A 20,719-nucleotide genomic window follows, 5' to 3' on the forward strand; every position below is an offset into this window, starting at 1 on the left:
ATTTTTAGCATATGACAGCAATCACAAATGATAGTAACAGTGAAATTAAGTGATCACTTTCTTCACAAGATCGTTGGTTTATTAAATTAGGCCTACCTGTAGTATTTTACACAAACATGGAACCAGGTAACGCAGAGATAGTCACTACTTCTCCTGTTTAAAGGCTATTATCCCACAACTGTAATACATTACTGCTACACTAGACTACATTTTAACACTAAATTTTTTATTTTTAAAGTCCTTCCACTACAATAAAAATACTTTAAACAGCTGAAGCATGCACACTTATTTTATTGTACATTTACAATTTCTAGTAAAAAAAAAAAAAACGTCATAAAATGTTTTTACAAAGATATTTATACACAATTCTTATTTTATTGAGTAAATGGTTACAGTTGTTATGCACATGATACAAACAATTTTATACAAGTGTTTTATCCTCAAGTCTTGAATCTTAAACTTCTTTTCACATGGTTACTGGTGTTGTATGTTCAAGGTAATGAATGATTACCTAAATAGACGAGTAAAACGGTTAAATGTCAGGTTTATTAACTAAAGTAAGCAGAACTGCAGACAGGCACTAAAGTACACAGGTCTCTTTGTACTACAGGCACAAAATGAACATGTCTCCTTGGCATCAGAGCATAAGGTGTTTTTGGTTGGTTATCTTTGTGTTAGCGTTCAAATTACATACAATTCTTCAATTCCATTTTTTAAAAGTATCCACTTTTAGCACTCAAGCTTTTACAAAACTAAAAAGGCAAAAAATAATGTGCATCTGAACACACATTGAATATTATTGAAAACTAACAGATGAACTTTGTCCCCTGACTATGGCGCACAGCAAGCATGAGGAGGACGTGTGTAGTGGAATAGATTAACGTTAGACTAACTGATATCTGAGGGGAACACATGAAGCAAAAATGTTTTGACTTAAAGCTCTTTTATCTTGTATTTTACAAGATAACCAAATATATTCTATAAGAATATCCAATAAATAAAAGTTTGAAATGCTGCATTGTTATAAAAATATAATCATCGATGACTCCTGGGTTTCAGCTCTTGCCTGTGAATTGGAAATCAATCAAATGCATACTGTTAGATCATTATTAGATACAGCGTCTGGAGAACGTAACATGCATGACAATGACAGTTCAGTATAACATGTACTGCTAAACTGAAACATTTCTGCCTTGATAATACCTTTCCAAATATTGATAATGTAATTAACTACTGAAGCTTTTGTGAGCCATTCGACAGCAGCTCAACTAGTGTCATAGCTACAAGAGAGAGGGAGAGAGGAGGAAGAGGGGGAGAGGAGGAAGAGGAAGTGGGAGCGGAGGAAGAGAGAAACAGTCAAGGAGACCAATAAGACCAATGATCAGGTAAAAGATAAAATGGGAAACATGGCCAAGAATCCCATGACTTCTAGACTTCCTGGACTTCCTTCTCACACAGATAGGGAAGCTTATTAAGTCAAGTCAAAGCTTGTAGAACTGAGAGACAACTGAACTCCTCATTTAATAAGTTTGTTTATTTCCAGAGGGTGTCTAATACAGAGCACGCTTTCCACTAGTTCCTTCTGAGGTTCACGGCTCACGTTTTCACAAAGAGCTATGTGAAGCGATAAGAACAATTAGTTGTTCCCGTTAAAAACGCAATAAATACATGAGCATAAAAAATATGAAACCACGTGAAATCACCGTTGAGAAAAATATATAGCAAACACTGTACTGCAAAGACAAGGACACGTAACATCAGCTGTTTTCCACTGTATGTCTCTGTGTGATTGCTTCAATGAGGAGATTCTATGTACTTCAGTTGGCCCCTCAGTGGTGGTGCTTGGGGCCTGTGAGCGCTGGGCTGCACTTCATTCCATAAAGTGGTTTCCTCCACTTCGTCCTTGTTGACTCTCCTTCACCGATGAGACAATCAACTGGGCAGGTGTAAACCAAATAGACAGGCAGGCCAATTCTCTTCTCTTCAGTGCTGATTGGATTGGACCAATTAGTGGAAAACAAATGATCAGAATTGGGCTGCCTGTCTAAACGCATCCTTAGTCGCTGCCATATAACTTAAAAAAAAAAGATCAGTGAGGTGAACGAAAGCAGAAGGAAGGGAACAACTTCCTGGAATGAGACACGGCCTGGCTCAGGTCTCCGTCAGGGCTTTCTGACAGTGGTAGAGGAGGGAGTCAGGCAGCTCAGGGACAGGGGAGCGCAGCCACACGGCCAGAGAGTCGGCGTGGACACGACAGTGAAGCAGACATGGCTGACCCTGACCTTGACCCTGGAGCAGCCGGCACGCCACGATGCCCTCCGACCCTAAAAGGAAAAGGATTAAAAGGTCGTTACCCACTTCATGATGGAGTGGTATTAACAGTGTATGACAGTAAGATGTACAATCACAGTATTATGATAGGCATGAGATTTTCTAAATGCTCAGGGCTGGGTTAAAGCATTAAGACGAGAGCGTGCCACCTGCTGACCTATGATGTCGACAACGTGGAGGTGTAGTTTGCCCTTCAGCGCGTCCAGTGTGGCCGTCAGAGGTTCTTGGTGTTCTGTTGTTACCAGTCGAAGGTTCTGCTTCAAGTCATGAGAGAAAGACAACCACATTTTCCCATAATCCCCTGTGGACACAGTCAACGGCCTGCATAAACACAAACAGGAAGTAGAATGTCAACAGTGTGCACACACAGGAAGTAGTAGTGGCTAACAGAGGCCCCCTAGGCACTGGGTGTAGATCTGAGAGAATTGGATGTAAGCAATAGGGTGGTAGCTCCATCTTGCCCTATGATAGGTCAGATGGGAATTGTTGCCATAGTGCCTGTGAAGTAGGGGCGGGAGTTGACCTGTGAAGTAGGGGCGGGAGCTGACCTGTGAAGTAGGGGCGGGAGTTGACCTGTGAAGTAGGGGCGGGAGTTGACCTGTGAAGTAGGGGCGGGAGTTGACCTGTGAAGTAGGGGCGGGAGTTGACCTGTGAAGTAGGGTCGGGACTTGACCTGTGAAGTAGGGTCGGGACTTGACCTGTGAAGTAGGGTCGGGAGTTGACCTGTGAAGTAGGGTCGGGAGTTGACCTGTGAAGTAGGGTCGGGAGTTGACCTGTGAAGTAGGGTCGGGAGTTGACCTGTGAAGTAGGGGCAGGAGTTGACCTGTGAAGTAGGGTCAGGAGTTGACCTGTGAAGTAGGGGCAGGAGTTGACCTGTGAAGTAGGGGCAGGAGTTGACCTGTGAAGTAGGGGCAGGAGTTGACCTGTGAAGTAGGGGCAGGAGTTGTATTCAGGTCATCTCAGTTAACCCAGGACTAAAAAGTCTCATGTCATTAAGTTCTGGGTCCATACGTGTTAAGAGGAGAGATAGAACTAGGATCGGAACCAGAACAAAGTGCTCCGACCTCTCTCTCTTTAAAAGTTATGGACAAGTCTATGGGCCTAACTGTCCCCTCCACTTCAGAAATTCAAAAGATGCCAACACCTGAGAAATCGTGATTTGTCCAAAGCACCGGAAATAATGCTGCTAGTTCTCACGCATCCCTGTCGTTACATTTGAGTCATTTAGCAGACGCTCTTATCCAGAACGACTTAAGAGTAGTGACTGAGTGAAAAAAATGTTTTCCCACTTTGTTGTTGCATTATGACAGCTCTACAGTACCATTCCTGTTCACATAGTCTGTCCACGAGAGGTTAGGATTCAGGGTAACCTGTAAGACAGTACTGACAGTTACAGATAGCTGTAGTTTTACCTGAGGAAGTGTTTCAGGGAGAGGCTCAGTGAGAACTGTGCTGCCTGGGGCTGGCCCAGGGGTCTCTGGTAGGACAGTAACCCAGCCAGCTCCACCTGGACTGAGGCTCTCTTCATGACAACAGTGTGCAGACAAACCGACACACTGTGACCCTTAACCTCCTTTAACGGACTACCTGAGATACAGGAGATCTGAGGGGGGAAAACAACATGATAGAGTCATCAATTTGACATGATTTACGGGCTGCAAAATTCCTGAAACTTTCACAAAGATCCCTGGTTTTTCTAAATCCCGGTTGGAGGATCCTCTGGTATTTCTGTCTTGATTCCGGGATCTTCCAACCAGGATTTCTGAAAAACAACCTTGTTGTTAAGGCCAGTCTGGATAAAACATACCTCCAGTTCCTTGCAGGTGAGCTGCAGCGCCATCTGGTGGAGCGCCGAGTCAGTGTTGTTGGAAATGAAGACCAGCAACACTAAGGCATCCTCTTTATACACTCTACAGGCTGACAGAGCCAGGCTGGAGTCCTGCTCCGAGCAGAGGGGGGTGAACTCAGAGCGGGCCAGCCCAGAGAGCTCTGCTGGCAAGTGGGAGGTGAGAGGGAGGTCCCTGGTTATATCTAGGGCTGGAGCTGGGTGTAGATCTTGTTGTGTTTGTGGGTCTGTCTGTGTGTATGTGGGCGGTACAACAGCCACCATGCCATTTCCCCTGATCAGAGAGAGAGGTCCTCCTGCCTCTACTCTCTGCTCCGTCTCCTCTACATGGGGGCTACCGTTGCTAGTGGTATGGTCCAGTGTTCTCTGGGAGATCTGTTGAGGTGCGGTGGTGGTAGCAGCACCCCCCTCTGAGGCCACAGTGGTCGAGTCCAGTAGGTTGCTAAGCAGAAGGTTGTCAACGGCAGCGCTGCGAGACGAGTGGGAGGAGTCAGAGGAGCCTTCGCTGGCGCCTGATGACTCCCCTCTGGGTTTCCTTCTGAAGTGTCGGGGCGCCGGCTCGGCTCGGCCCATCTGTTGGGGAGAGTACCAGCCGATATTGAACAGTACCAGCTGATATCTAACAGCACTCAGCCGTGAGCTAATAGCTGGCAGCACTCAGCTAATGTCTGACAGCACTCAGCTAATGTCTGACAGCACTCAGCTAATGTCTGACAGCACTCAGCTAATGTCTGACAGCACTCAGCTAATGTCTGACAGCACTCAGCTAATGTCTGACAGCACTCAGCTAATGTCTGACAGCACTCAGCTAATGTCTGACAGCACTCAGCTAATGTCTGACAGCACTCAGCTAATGTCTGACAGCACTCAGCTAATGTCTGACAGCACTCAGCTAATGTCTGACAGCACTCAGCTAATGTCTGACAGCACTCAGCTAATGTCTGACAGCACTCAGCTAATGTCTGACAGCACTCAGCTAATGTCTGACAGCACTCAGCTAATGTCTGACAGCACTCAGCTAATGTCTAAAGGTACTCAGGCAACAAATAAGAATTTGTTCTTAACTGACTTACCTAGTTAAATTAAGGTAAAAACATTTTTTTTTTAAATAATAAATAAATAATAAAACAGTACTCAGGCGTGAGCTGATAGCTAAAGCACCTGTATGTTTCTGCTTTGAAGTCTAGGCCGGGTTACTGTAAAGCACTTTGACAACTATTGATGTAAAAGGGTTTAAATAAAGCCTTAAATACATTTGATTGGCTGATTGTTCATTAAGCATTGCCAATCAAACAGTAGAAGGTAATCTCACAAGACACACAGAGTTGTGGGACCCCAGGCCAACAAAGAGCGACGAGGCCAGCTGCCGTTTCTCCTGGTCAGGCTCAGGTCCAGAGGAGGGTTTCTGTGTCTGGGAGGGTGGGCTCTGAGGGGACAGCAGGGGACTGGGCAGCTCCACTAGGGAGGTTGGGGTCTCTCCTGCACTCTGCTGCTGGGCCAGGTACCCGTCCTTCCCCCACACCCTCTTCACCCCGTCCAACTTCAGAGTGGTAGAGCTGAAATAACATTGGGATACTAACCTGGGTCTTCTACAAGATTATATCAAAGAACATGTCATCAGTCTGGTTTAAATTCCTCTGACAATCTATGGTAAATGTCAATGTTCCTCAAGGCTCTGTTCTTGGACCAATACTGTTCTCATTATACACTGAGTCTAGGGCTGTTGCGGTGACTATTACCACCAAACCGGCAGTCATGTATCATGACCGCAGTAAAATTACACATGACCGCCGAGTCATTGTAATCTCCTCTTATGCACTCTGGACATGCTTTGGTAGTACCCAACTTGCTAACTACCATTAGGTGCTAATGGCCTGGTACTCAGGGTTATATTGTCCCTCCATCAGGTCCTAATGGCCTGGTACTCAGGGCTCTACTGTCCATCCATCAGGTCCAAATGGCCTGGTACTCAGGGCTCCACTATCCCTCCATCAGGTCATAATGGCCTGGTACTCAGGGCTCTATTGTTACCATCAGGTCCTAATGGCCTGGTATTCAGGGCTCTATTGTCCCTCCATCAGGTCCTAATGGCCTGGTACTCAGGGCTCTACTGTCCCTCCATCAGGTTCTAATGGCCTGGTACTCAGGGCTCTATTGTTACCATCAGGTCCTAATGGCTTGGTATTCAGGGCTCTACTTTCCCTCTAACCACTCTGACATCAAATCGAAAATCACATCTAAAACTTATTATTAAAACAGTAGGCCTATCATATTTTTTTTTTTTTTACTCACCTCACTGTGATGATCAACTTGAAGAATGAAGTTCAACAGCAGGTTGAAACAGTGTAAAACATGGTTGTTGTGGATGTTGTTTCAAAGCCCAACACAACAACATGGACAGCGCTTTCTAAAGGTGATGATTCATTCAAAACAACCATAACCATATTAGAGCATAAGCATAATAAGCATAGGCTTATGAGCCCGAGACCAAATATTATGATTGCGCCGTTATACAATAAATATACAATAAATAAATAGCCTAGCGCATATTACACAAAACGGACTCAAGATGTCTTTGGTACTTAATTGGTTTAGCCTATACTCCAACATTAAACATGTAGAACGTTGTAGAACGTATAGGCCAAAGCGATGCTGTTGGTTCTTTGATTGTGCAGGGCGGCTTACCGAGTTAGCCTACAATTAAAGTGAATTTCTGTATTTGATGTTGACTCGCCTAGTAAAATGAATTGTTTTTATAATTAATTGGGTGACACATTACCTTTTAGCGCGCAGACGGGCTGTCAACAGTTTAGTGAGATAAAACGGTTGAGCATGTCACGCCTGCGAGAGCATCCTCCTCAAAAAGGGATTGGGTCCTGGAGTGAAATAAGGGTTTTATTCTATTTATTTCTCAGCTGCTCATATTAAGCACATGCTCCGCTATAAAACCGAAGTAGCCTACAGAACGCACCGGCGGGAAAACGTGTGGCCTCCATTCGCTATTCAAGTGCATACAGACAACATTTATTTCCCCCCGGCTCCTGTACATTTGATAAAATGGGCCATTCTAAAATCGGAACTAATTTTACAGACAAGATTAAATTGAGAATAGTCTGATGGGTGAGAATATGATCACTTGATGAGAGAAGAGGGTGTGCAGCCTGAGGTTAGGAAACAGAGGAAGCTTTTTTTCACTACTTTAACAAATCATCAATATTTTATAGTCAAGAACTGCAACGCTGCTGGGTTTTTCACGCTCAACAGTTTCCCCTTTGTGTATCAAGAATGGTTCATCAACCAAAGTACATCCAGCCAACTTGACACAACTGTGGAGAAGCATTGGAGTCAACATGGGCCAGCATCCCTGTGGAATGCTTTCGACACCTTGTAGAGTCCATGCCCTGACTAATTGAGGCTGTTCAGAGGGCACAAGGAGGAGGTGCAACTCGATATTAGAAAAGTGTTCCTAATATTTTGTAGACTCAGTGTATATGATACTTCTTGGTTGAAATAACATGGAGTACTAATATAACCCAAAACCCCAAAGTACCAGTGGTGAGTTAGTCCGTCTGAGCTATACACTGACAACCATAGATACTTTTCTTTGCATAGTTGAAGCCAAATTCAATTGTCTTATTTCATCCTCATTAGTGGACATTGTGGGAGTGATGAGAACATACCCTTCTTGGTGAGATAGCTCAGTGCTAATTCCAGACAGGCCTGAGCTCATAGAGAGCAGAGTAGGAGACCGTCTGTCTGTCAGTCTGTCTGTGATGCTGCAGGACGACAGACTGACCGGCAGGGACAGACCATAGGGCTCCAGGCTCAGAGCTGAGAAAGAGATGGGACAACACTTTATTTATCCCCAAGAGAAGTCATTTGTCATACAGCAGCCATGTTACCAGCAGCCAATGTTACCAGCAGCCATATTAAAAACAGACAATAACATTGAATATGTAAATGGACTGGATTTGACATGTCTGGGTAGTGAAATGTCTTTTGTGTCAAAAAACGAAACATAACACACTCCATTTAGCAGACACTTTTTCCAAAGCGACTTAGTCAGCCAGCCAGCCAGTCAGCCAGCCAGCCACAGTCAGCCAGCCAGCCAGCCAGTCACAGTCAGTCAGCCACAGTCAAACATACATAGACCTTGATGAAAAGGTAGTGTGTGTCAACTAGGCAAATGAGGAAGCCAAAGCAAGACAACACGGAGGTCCAAGGGAGTGGCGTAGGCAGTCAGTGTGTTGGTATGGGACACAGGCCAGTCACAGTCAGCCAGTCAGAGTCAGCCAGTCAGAGTCAGCCAGTCAGAGTCAGCCAGTCAGAGTCAGCCAGTCAGAGTCAGCCAGTCAGAGTCAGCCAGTCAGAGTCAGCCAGTCAGAGTCAGCCAGTCAGAGTCAGCCAGTCAGAGTCAGCCAGCCACAGTCAGCCAGCCACAGTCAGCCAGCCACAGTCATTTTACCAACATGTGATCACAGGAAGTAATTATAAAAAATGTAAATAATTACAAATATTTTTCTCGTAAAACAACAAAGTGGAGGACGTCAACTTGTTACCTTTCTCCTGGACCAGGTCCTCCTGCCTCTGATGAGGAGATTTGTACGGAGCTGCCCCAGCAGCCAACGCCTCAGACACATAGCCATCCAGGAAGGACAGGGACGAGTCTACCTGAGGAATGAAACAACACCACAGCCAACTCAGACAGGAAATGATTAGATCAACTGCAAATATTAAGTAGTTCAATACTTTGGGATCTGCTCTTGGCCAGAGAGACTTCCTGGTTGAATAAAGTTGAAATAAAAAATATAAACATTTTCTTTATAGAGCCAATGATGTTCCGTGGGGTAGCAGTGCAAGTTTTGCTGATAGATGGTAGTGTACCTCCAGGGTTTCTAGCTTTCCCTCGGCTGGCAGTACCCTGGCTCGGAGCTTTGTATCCTGGCTAAGGATCATCAGTTCCTGGGCCCTCTGCCGGAGCACTGTATTCAGAGACCCAGAGTACCTGCATTTAAATCAAATTACAAAGTGACTTAGTCAGTACATTCCTCTAAAGCAGGTAAAAAATTTAAAATAAACATACCTATCACATTCATTGCAAGAAGAAAACATCTTCAGAAGACCCACTACTAGCAAAACCAGCTAGTGAGAAGTGTGAGCGTAGGAAATTAGCCTGAAATTCAGCCCGGGTTTGTGCTAACATCCCACTCCTACTCTGTGTAATATATGAGGTGGCAGGTAGCCTAGCAATTAGAGCGTTGGGCCAGTAACCGAAAGGCCGCCGGTTCGATTCCCTGAGCCGACAAGGTAAAAAAAAAAAATGCTGATGTGCCCTTACGTGACCGTAATTGCTCCTGTAAGTCGCTCTGGATAAAAGCGTCTGCTAAATGACTAAAATCAAAAACGTGACACCGAGTGGAATGTTAGCCCAAACAGACTGTGGGACACAGGGAAGACAAGTACCTCTCACACACATTCCTGGCCAGGGCCAAAGACACTGGGCTGGAGCACAGCTTGGTCATGGCCCCCAGTACCCAGCTCCTGGTCTCAGTAGAGGCGTGTCTCTGGTCCAGTAGTCTGGCCAGCAGTCTCATCACGCTGCCTGGGTCTAAGTCCTCCTCTCTCAGGTAGGAATACTCACCCAGCACCTACAGTAGGTGGAAGAAGAAGGGACCAGGGAAAATCACAGAGGTGATCAGGAAGTTAGATTTCTTTGGTTTGGGGTAAGTCTATTTGAATGTTGATATGAGAAAGTAGGAATTAATTATTCATCAGGAATAAATCACATCCCTGCTTCATTTAAGAAACAATCTAAATAAAAATGGCTTCCATTGAAACTGGAAGCAGAGTTAAATCATTTTAGCAGTATCCAGGACAGTGTACTGACCCAGCTGATGACCTGTAGGAAGCGTTGGGGCAGCTTGGCCGTCTCCCCCTGTAGCAAGGACACATAGGAGTCCACAGCAAATATCCTCAGCTGCTTGTCCTCCACATTATCAACACCTGGAGCAGCAGAGGCAGGCATTAACACCTGGAATCAATTACTGCATGTAAACCATGGATGGGGTCAATTATATTCAATTAAGTCCATTTGGGAAGTCAAGTCACATTTGAATTCTAATTTCCCTAAATGTTTTTATGTGAAAAACGTAAATGTCAGTTTGCCTCCGGAATTGAAATGGACTTGACCCCAACCTGACATAAATGGAATTAATGTCAATCACTAGTATCATCTGAAAACATAACGCACCAGGTCCAGCGTGTTCTTTGGTTAACATACCTTCCGCCAGTAGTCTAAGGAAGTTGTTAGGGATGTCAGGCTGCATCACGTCTCCCCCCAGAGAGAACACAGAGTTCATAGTCTGGATGAACCAGACATGGTCTGGGGCATACGTAGAGTGGTTATAGGAACAACAGACCATTGGGATTGGTGCCATGAAATGAAAGAGCAACAACAGAACAGATACAACCTGGCCTCCCAAGTGGCGCAGTGCTTGAGACGTCACTACAGCCTGGGGTTCAATCCCAGGCTGTGTCACAACCGGCCTTGACCGGGAGTCCCATAGGGCGGTGCACAATTGGCCCAGCGTCGTCCGGGTTAGAGGAGGGTTTGGCCAAGGGGGCTTTACTTGGCTCTTCGCGCTCTAGCGACTCCTTGTGGCGGGCTGGGCGCCTACAAGCTGACTTCGATCGTCAGTTGAACGGTGTTCCCTCTAACAAATTGGTGAGGCTGGCTTCCGGGTTAAGTGAGCGGGTGATAAGAAGCTAAGCTTGAGGGTTCTGTTTCAGATGACGCATGACTCGACCTTCACCTCTCCCGAGTTGCAGCGATGAAACAAGATCGTAATTGGATCGCAATTGGACATCATGAAATTGGGGAGAAAAAGGGGAGAAAATTACCAAAAAAATAACAGATACAAAACTGTCTGTCCCATTATCATAGTCTCAGGTCCAGCAGTTCTGGGTTTCTCCAGATCTCACTGATACACTTGTTAGTCAGGCCTGCAATCAGCAGAGAGAAACCAACAGAAATATCATGAACGCATTTGATTGTAGCTACTAGCTAGTCCTAAGTAAACCCATTTCCATAGCATAATGTCCACAGCTCCCATGGTCAAGACTTAATAATGAAAGGATATTTTTCAGCTAGTTCTGCTACTTTCCCCACGAGGTCTATAGTGCTGTAGTCGTCACAGGTCAGCCTGAGAAACTCAAGCATCTTCTCGACGATCACTGTAACGTTCTGGGCATTGGTGATGCGGAAGAGTAACTCCAGTGTCTGTTGGGGAGAGGAGGGGAAGGGGGGGCATATTGATTGAAACGTCAAGAAGGGTTGTCAAATTCTGGAAACATTCCCAAAGTTCCCAGTTTTTTCCCCCATAAATCCCGGTAGAGGGATTCCAAGTTCACTCACTACTTATTCCGGGAATCCTCCAACTGAGATCTATTGAAAACCTGGGAACTTTGGGAAAAACATCAAGAAGAAGTTTGCAACCCCACCTATGAGTACAGTAAATGCCAAAGCCCTGCCACACCATGGTATCTCCTGCCTCACTCACCTCATGCTTAATGATGATGTCAGAGTGGTCCATACACTATGACGACTAACCTTGTGCATAATGATGATGTCAGAGTGGTCCAGACACTAAGACTGACCTCGCGCTTAATGATGATGTCAGAGTGGTCCATACACTATGACGACTAACCTCGCGCTTAATGATGATGTCAGAGTGGTCCAGACACTATGACGACTGACCTCGCGCTAAATGATGATGTCAGAGTGGTCCAGACACTATGATGACTCACCTCGCGCTTAATGATGACATCAGAGTGGTCCAGACACTCTATGATGGTCATCTGGTGAGGCAGGGCCAGGTTAGCATCCTGCTGCACCACGTACGTCAGAGCCTTCAGACCTGAGATCACACAGACACATGTATTACTCACTACAGGAGTGTCCAGCAGGCAAGTTCTTTCAATTACGTCAATACAACTGAAGTACAAAACAGTTGTGGTTTGTAAACTGGTTTTAATGATGTCCTATGATCACTATTAACATCATGTAAAAAAGGAATTAGGCCCAACTTCTGACCACACTGAACATGGAGGGATCTTACCCAGATATTTGAGGTTGATCTTAGGCGATAGGACAAAGTTCCCGATGCATTCCGCTGCTTTCTCCAACAGTTGTGACTTAGGATGAACTGTATAGATGGTCTTCACACACTCAAATAAAATGGCTGGAAAATAACAAGAAAGTTAAACCAAAAGCATGGGTGTGTAACAATGTCTGTGCATGCAGGGCAGATGTGTTCTGACAAGTCTCGTAGAGGACACCTTGTGAGGTACACGCATGAACATACCATAAGTAATGTTGTGATTCATCTCTGCTCTTCTTAACGACTCCTCCAGTACATCATACATCACCTCACTAGTGCTGTAAAACCCAGAGGAACATCTTAGTTAGAAAACAGAGTTGCCCTTCTGAAACTACAACAAACTCTCACCTAAATAGACAACGATTATAGGGCCAGTCTCCCAGATAACAGCTGAACTAAAAAGCTTCATGAACAATCTCCATAGAAAGTGCTTCTTAGTCCAGGACTAACAGGCCCAGAGTTGTACTCAATCAGGTGACACCAGAATGTGAGGGGGTCAGGGGGGGTGGACAGAAACATATATAGAATGATATGATATATTACTGTACCCCTGGTCTTCCTTCCCCAGGTAGGCCAGTATTCTGAGCAGCTGTATCTGAAGCCAGGGAGCAGGAACACTGTGGTAGTTGAAGTCCAGGGGGAGTTTACCTCCTACCACCTGCCTCAGGATGGTTACCATGCTCCCGGTCAGATCCTTATAACTCTCTGGGCTCTCCTGGAGATATTGGGGAAACAGCAAGTTGCTTATAGTCTTATAGGATACCACATTGGCTAGTATAGTCTGTACTTACGTGGCACAACTAAAAACAAAATGTTTGTACTTTCTCCCAATCACAGCCAGATGTGATACAGCCTGGATTCGAACCAGGGACTGTAGTGACAACCTCTTGCACTGAGATGCAGTGCCTTAGACCGCTGCGCCACTCGGGAGCCTAGTTATCTCAAGTCTTTTTCCCCCCAGTGATATGGATGAAAAAATGATGCAATTGTGACAGGAAGTACCTTGATGAGCTGTAGGTAGATGTGTAGAGAGGCTGTCATGACTCCAGGGTCTTTGTCACACAGGGCCTTCCTAAACTTGCTGTGGATGTGCTGCACCTGATTCGGTGCGATCAGGTAGAACTTGTACAGAGCCAGGACTGCTTTCCTCCGGATGATCTCCCTGTGGACAGATAAAAGTTGGTTCAATTTGCTCTTAACACTATGAAACTGCACTTACCCTACCGCCTATTTGATTGTAAATATATTGTGCTTATTTATTTTACATTTTTAGATGTGATATGTTTTATGACCGATGCAAGATGTATTGTCTCTCTGAGGACATTAAGTTTCAGAATAAAAAAAATAAAATAAAAAAGATTTTCTGAAAATGGGCAAATCGTAGAGTTGTCATAACACAAGCAACAGCAATGTTGTGGGTTCTATGCCTACAGAGATCACACACCAAACTAATGACTCACTCACTGCACTTTAAGTCACATTTGCCCATAAAGTGAGACTGAGCAAAGTATAAGGATCCGTATGTAATATTAAAGTCCTTACTTTGGATGTGTGAGTTTCTCCTCCACCACCGGTAGGATGGCAGGTATCATATCTTTGGGAAACATCTGACTGACGACAGTTAGAGCCATGCACACCTCGATCAGGTTGGTACTCTGCAGATCCTGTCAAAACAACAACACCAAGTCTATAAAACAACAACAACGTCTTACAATATTCATTCAACTACTGCATGTGGAAACCACAAGGACAACAAATCAGGGTTGAAAATGCACCTTTAAGACTGTGTTCACCAGGAGTAGCAGAAACTCATCAGTTTCATTAAGGAACAAGGATACAGCAAGGTAACCTGGAGACACAGATTAAATCAACAGAACTATTGGACACATTAAAAAAATTAAATCGTTTGAATTTTAATAAAATGTGTTACAGTAAAGCTAGGCTTTCTGAATCGTTACCAAATCAAAATGATAAAATGGTACAGTAAGTCATTCCAGGAGAATATAACATAGCGATTATTTATATAAATATCATATGAACACATAACATCCTATGAATATGTATGTCTATGGAACATACCCATCCTATGAATATGTATGTCTATAGAACATACCCATCCTATGAATATGTATGTCTATGGAACATACCCATCCTATGAATATGTACAGTACCAGTCAAAAGTTTGGACACACCTACTCATTCAAGGGTTTTTCTTTATTTTTACTATTTTCTACATTGTAGAATAATAGTGAAGACATCAAAACTATGAAATAACACATATGGACTCATGTAGTAACCAAAAAAGTGTTAAACAAATCAAAATATATTTTAGACTTGATATTCTTCAAAGTAGCCACCCTTTGCCTTAAATGACAGATTTGCACACTCTTGGCATTCTCTCAACCAGCTTCATGAGGTAATCACCTGGAATGCATTTCAATTAACAGGTGTTCCATTTCCAAAGTTAATTTGTGGAATTTCTTTCCTCCTTATTGAGATGGTTTTGGAAGAGCCAATCAGTTGTGTGGTGACAAGGTTGGGGTGGTATGCAGAAGACAGCCCTATTTGGTAAAATACCAAGTCCATATTATGGCAAGAACAGCTCAAATAAGCAAAGAGAAATGACAGTCCATCATTACTTTAAGACATGAAGGTCAGTCAACACGAAACATTTCAAGAACCTTGAACGTTTCTTCAAGTGCAGTCGCAAAAACCATCAAGCGCTATGATGAAACTGGCTCTCATGAGAACCGCCACAGGAAAGGAAGACCCAGAGTTACCTCTACTGCAGAGGATAAGTTCATTAGAGTTACCAGCCTCAGAAATTGAGCCCAAATAAATGCTTTCACAGAGTTCAAGTAACAGACACATCTCAACATCAACTGTTCAGAGGAGACTGCGTGAATCAGGCCTTCATGTTTGAATTGCTGCAAAGAAACCACTAATAAAGTACACCAATAAGAAGAAGAAAACTTGTTTGGGCCAAGAAACACGAGCAATGGACATTAGGCCGGTGGAAATCTGTCCGTTGGTTTGATGAGTCCAAATTGGAGATTTTTGATTCCAACCGCCATGTCTTTGTGAGATGCAGAGTAGGTGAACGAATGATCTCGGCATGTGTGGTTCCCACCGTGAAGCATGGAGGAGGAGTTGTGATGGTGTGGGGGTGCTTTGCTGGTGACACTGTCAGTGATTTATTTAGCATTAAAGGTACACTTAACCAGCATGGCTACGACAGCATTCTGCAGCGATACACCACCCCATCTGGTTTGCGCTTAGTGGGACTATCATTTGTTTTTCAACAGGTCAATGATCCAACACACCTCAAGGCTGTTTAAGGGCTATTTGACCAAGAAGGAGAGTGATGGAGTGCTGCATCAGATGACCTGGTGTCCACAATCACCCGACCTCAACCCAATTGAGATGGTTTTGGAAGAGTTTGACCGCAGAAAAAAGGAAAAGCAGCCAACACGTGCTCAGCATGTGGGAACTCCCTTCAAGACTGTTGGAAAAGCATTCAAGGTGAAGCTGGTTGAGAGAATGCTAAGAGTGTGCAAAGCTGTCATCAAGGCAAAGGGTGGCTACTTTGAAGAATCTTAAATATAAAATATATTTTGATTTGTTTAACACTTTTTTGGTTACTACATGATTCCATATGTGTTAATTCATAGTTTTGATGTCTTCACTTCACTAAATAGTAAAAATAAAGAAAAACCCTTGAATCAGTAGACGTGTCCAAACTTTTGACTGGTACTGTATGTCTATGGGACGTACCCCTCCTATGAATATGTATGTGTATGGGACGTACCCCTCCTATGAATATGTATGGAACGTACCCATCCTATGAATGTGTATGTCTATGGAACGTACCCACTCTCTTCTCCAAGACACTGCCCTGCTGGGCCAGCTTGATGGCGTGAATGTAACTGAAGGACGCCTGGTAACCCAGCATCTCACAGTAGATGGCTCTCACCATTATTTCCTTCATCTGACGCTGAAATTACATTATTATACATCAACATTACTTCACGTGGCAACCATTTGACTGAGAAGAATGTCCAAATATTAAATTCAATACAGTGTTAAAATACAGTGTTTTGGTTCCCCTCTGGTGCAATTATTAAGAAAGCCGTTACCAGGGTACTAGTAAAACACTCCACATATAATACAAGTAAACAGATCAATAAATCTGCCTCAGTGATGACAGATTCATGTCTTTGTCGACAAAGACAAACAGTGTCAGAGTGGTTCGTTTTTTAAATTTTTTACAGACACATTGCAATGCCTCTCTGTGTTGCTCTCTGATGGGAAGCGGAAGTGAGACTTACCATGGTGGTGTTGGGAGATGCTACCTGCTCCTTGATAGACGCCAGTTCCTTTTTAATAAGCTTTTCCTCCTCCTGGAAATAAAGACAACGGGGATGTTTGTATAGAGTGAGGGCCAGGTGTAGTGGGGGCCTGCAGGTGTAGTGGGGCCTGCAGGTGTAGTGGGGCCTGCATAGGCTCTGGTCTTCGTTTTGCTCTTTTTCATATCAATGTCTATCTCTGATAAGCTACACAGGAAATGGCTGAAAATAGCCCATAATAATATATGTAGCCTTAGAAATAAGGTTCATGAAATCAATAACTTGCTAACATCAAATAACATTCATATATTAGCCATTTCTGAGACATACTTAGATAATTACCGTGATGATACAGCAGTAGCAATAGAAGGATATAACATTTATAGAAGAGACAGGAAGGCTTATGGGGGAGGTGTTGCTGTATATATTCAGAGCCATATCCCTGTAATGCTTAGAGAAGAGCTTATGTCAAGTGTTATTGAAGTGTTGTGGTTGCAGGTTCACTTGGCACATCTATAGCATTTTCTTTTGGGGTGTTGCTATTGGCCACCATGTGTGATGTGATGTAAACAGAGAGGTCTACTTTCTTGGGGACCTGAATATTGACTGGTTTTCATCAAGAGGAAGATTCTCACTGTAACCAGTGCCTGTAATCTGGTTCAGGTTACTAATCAACCTACCAGGGTGTTTACAAACACTACAGGAACAAGATCATCCACATGTATCGATCACATTTTTACTAATACAGGGGACACTAGTAAATAATTACAGTTTTGTTTCAGGGTGGTTAATTGTGGCTAGACAGGTAGCTGTGGGCACTAGCTAGATACTAATACACCACAAAATGTAGCGAAAGGGTACAGATAGCTAACGTTAGCCACCTAATTTTAGCTATGCTAACGTTACTGCTGTCAGCATCGATGCTGACCATAACGTGTAAGACAACTGGCCAGACAGCTGGCTACGGTACTCACATGTTTGGATGTCAGTTCAGTGATTCCTTTGATCAGATTCCCTAATTTGGAGGAGGGGGAAAGTTTCCCAGCTCCAGCCTGCGAGTCTAGCGAAAGGAGGCTCGGGAGAGCAGACAGAGTCTTCTCGACAACATCACTCATGGCGACGCTCAAAGCAGGCCGCAAACAGCTAGCTTCTTGCTCGTAAAGTACACCTAGTGAATCATTTGCTCATAACACTGATATTGTCTTAAATAACGCACACCTGTTTATCTACAGTTGAAACTAGAATTCATGTTTTTTTTTAACGTAACGTTAGCTAGCTCCAATCGGCCATTGTTTTGATTCAGCAAGTTCCGTTTGGTGATGTCACTTCCGGTCTTTTCAACAAAACTTTATTGGAATCGATCAAACGTCAACAACCTAACTTCAGTATATGGCAAGTTCGAGTGGATCAGTTTAGTGAAGATGGTCATCGCCTTTCAAAGTGTGTTGCATTATGGTAATAAAAATTGTCCGACTGCATGAACTTACAAAAACCATGTGATCAAAGGTCATGAAGTTTTGATTGCAGTCGACTGCAAGTTTTTGCAGGTAGCCTGGCGGGTAGGAGCATTGGGCCAGTACTGAAAGTTTGCTGGAGTGAATCCCAGAGCTGACAAGGTAAAACATATTTTGTTCTGCCCCTGAGCAAGGCAGTTAAGCCACTGTTCCCTGGGCGTTGATGGCGTGGATGTCGATTAAGGCACCTCTCTGATTCAGAGGGGTTGGGATAAATGCAGAAGACACCTTTCAGTTGAATGCATTTAGTTGTACAAATGATTAGGTATCCCTCTTTACCTTTTTCCTTTCACCAACTTCATCCTGCAGACATCGACAAGGCCACAGTGGAGAGGGTCAAAAGCTTCAAGTTCCTCAGACCAGCACATCACTGACAACTTGCAATGGTCCCTTCACACAGACAGCATGGTGAAGAAGGCGCAATAGCACCTCTTCAACCTCAAGAGGCTGAAGCAATTTGGCTTGGCCCCCCAAGCCACGGGCTGTTCACCCCGCTACCATCTAGAAGGTGGAGACAGTACAGGTGCATCAAAGCTGAGACTGAGAGACTGAGAAACAGCTTCTATATCCAGGCCATTAGACTGACAGTAGTCCCCACTAGCCAGCCTCGGCCCAGTACCCTACCCTGCACCTTAGAGACTGCTGCCCTATGTACATAGAGTCATTGAACACTGGACACTTTAATAACTTTTACACATTGTTTCACCCACTTTATACAGTGCATTCGGGAAAGTATTCAGACCCCTTGACTGTTTTCACATTTTGCCTTACTCTAAAATGGATTAAATAAAACATTTTCCTCATCAATCTACACACAACGCCCCATAAGGACAAAGCGAAAACAGGTTTTTAGAATTTTTACCAAATTTCTTACAAATAAAAAAACAGAAATACCTTATTTCCATAAGTATTCAGACCCTTTGCTATGAGACTCGAACTTGAGCTCAGGTGCATCCTGTGTCCATTGATCATCCTTGAGATGTTTTATACAACTTGATCGGAGTCCACCTGTGGTAAATTCAATTGAATGGGACATGATTTGGAAAGGCACCCACCTGTGTATATATCGGTCCCACCGAGACGAAAGAGCCTTGGAAGCAAGGGCGGAAGTATTGTGCAATTCTCTCGGTGTGAGGACTGTTGGTGAGAATGAGTGGACGATGGTGAAGAAATTTTTTGTAAAAAAGGCCTAAGATTGGAAATGAACAGCAGTTTATGGTTGGAGTGCGATTCATAGGCAAGGATGTTTTTTTTTTGGATGACCCGTTTGCGGTCCTGAAGATTGTGAAGGACGAATTGTGTAAAGTGTAATCGGTCAGAGTGACCAGGAGCGGTATGATGTTGTGTGTCGAAAGTGCAAAAAGAGAAAGCTCTGTGGCTCTACAAAATGTTGACGTATGATGTGGAAAGCTATGATTTTCAGAGTAGGGCACCGGTTAAAGGTGTCATCTCTGGTGTCTCGTTGGACACATAGGCTGTGTGGTTTAGGGACATACTCAAGTTGACTCAAAACTGATACAGACATACTCAAGATGACTCAAAGCTATAATCACCTTCAATGTTGCTTCTACAAAGTATTGACTCAGGAGTCTGAATACTTATGTAAATTACATACTGTATTTGTGTATTTAATTTTCTATATATTTGCAAACATTTCTAAAAACAGGTGTCCTTGTCTGCGTCAACAGCCGGACCACGTGTCCATGCCGGCTGTTGACGCAGACAAGGACACCTGTTTGACAGATGCAATAATGCTATCCATAGACTTATCTGTAGCCAATTCCTCCAAAACTGTCACCATGCACTTTTTAAATAACTCTTGCGTCTGTGAAGGGTATGTTGTGTTTGGTTAGAATCCAGGATGCTTTTAGGGAGGCACGTGTGACCTTCTGTTGTTGGGTCAGGCCACAAAGGAGGATTCTGCTGTAGTGTTTGTAGCTTGTAGTTAATGCTTCAATTTTTCTGCGTCGGGCCTCTGTCTGGGACGGGAAGTCCTGTCTGGGGCGGGAAGGCCTCTGTCTGGGGCGGGAAGGCCTCTGTCTGGGGCGGGAAGGCCTCTGTCTGGGGCGGGAAGGCCACTTTGAAAGTACCATGCTTAGATTCATAATGAATGAATGATTGAATTCTTTGTAAAGAGTGACATTTTCATTGCAAATAAGACACATTGGCTTGGCATTTGAGAAAGATGGTAAGATGAATGCATATCTCTCTGTCCATTCTTCCCTGAAACTTCGATGTTCATTATCCACCTTTCTTCTTGATACTTTTTGAGAGGGACATGTTCTCTTGCTATCAAGCTAATTGTTCTGAACGAATGTTGACATTTAAAAAAGTAGTGGACTACAGGAGGCTACATAGACTTGTTTTTCCCCACCAATCAACGCACAGAGAAATAAACAAAAAATAATAATTTAAGAGATATTGGTGATTTTATGAACTTAAATCAGATCGAAATTATTTTATTGTCACTGAATGTATTATGTACTAATTAAATGTGTTAAATGTTGTTACATTTGTAGTGTA

The 20,719-nt window shown here is 43.8% G+C and overlaps 1 protein-coding gene across 1 annotated transcript; it reads right to left on the reverse strand.

Moving 5' to 3' along the window:
- Window positions 1–273: 273 nt before the first annotated feature.
- On the reverse strand, window positions 274–17,984 carry ap4e1 (adaptor related protein complex 4 subunit epsilon 1). Its single transcript, XM_055922044.1, has 22 exons — window positions 17,657–17,984; window positions 16,665–16,736; window positions 16,207–16,330; window positions 14,112–14,185; window positions 13,879–14,000; window positions 13,339–13,498; window positions 12,885–13,051; window positions 12,541–12,614; window positions 12,295–12,417; window positions 11,984–12,093; window positions 11,317–11,456; window positions 10,458–10,570; window positions 10,065–10,180; window positions 9,641–9,825; window positions 9,062–9,182; window positions 8,737–8,848; window positions 7,858–8,008; window positions 5,490–5,733; window positions 4,139–4,750; window positions 3,744–3,934; window positions 2,489–2,652; window positions 274–2,324 (listed from the first exon to the last, which is right to left on the reverse strand). Exons 1-22 carry the CDS (start codon window positions 17,795–17,797, stop codon window positions 2,152–2,154), a joined length of 3,489 nt encoding a protein of 1,162 aa, XP_055778019.1. The 5' UTR covers window positions 17,798–17,984; the 3' UTR covers window positions 274–2,151.
- Window positions 17,985–20,719: the final 2,735 nt, after the last annotated feature.

This window comes from Salvelinus fontinalis, chromosome 5 (assembly GCF_029448725.1).
Source record: "Salvelinus fontinalis isolate EN_2023a chromosome 5, ASM2944872v1, whole genome shotgun sequence".
Classification (NCBI taxonomy): domain Eukaryota; kingdom Metazoa; phylum Chordata; class Actinopteri; order Salmoniformes; family Salmonidae; genus Salvelinus; species Salvelinus fontinalis.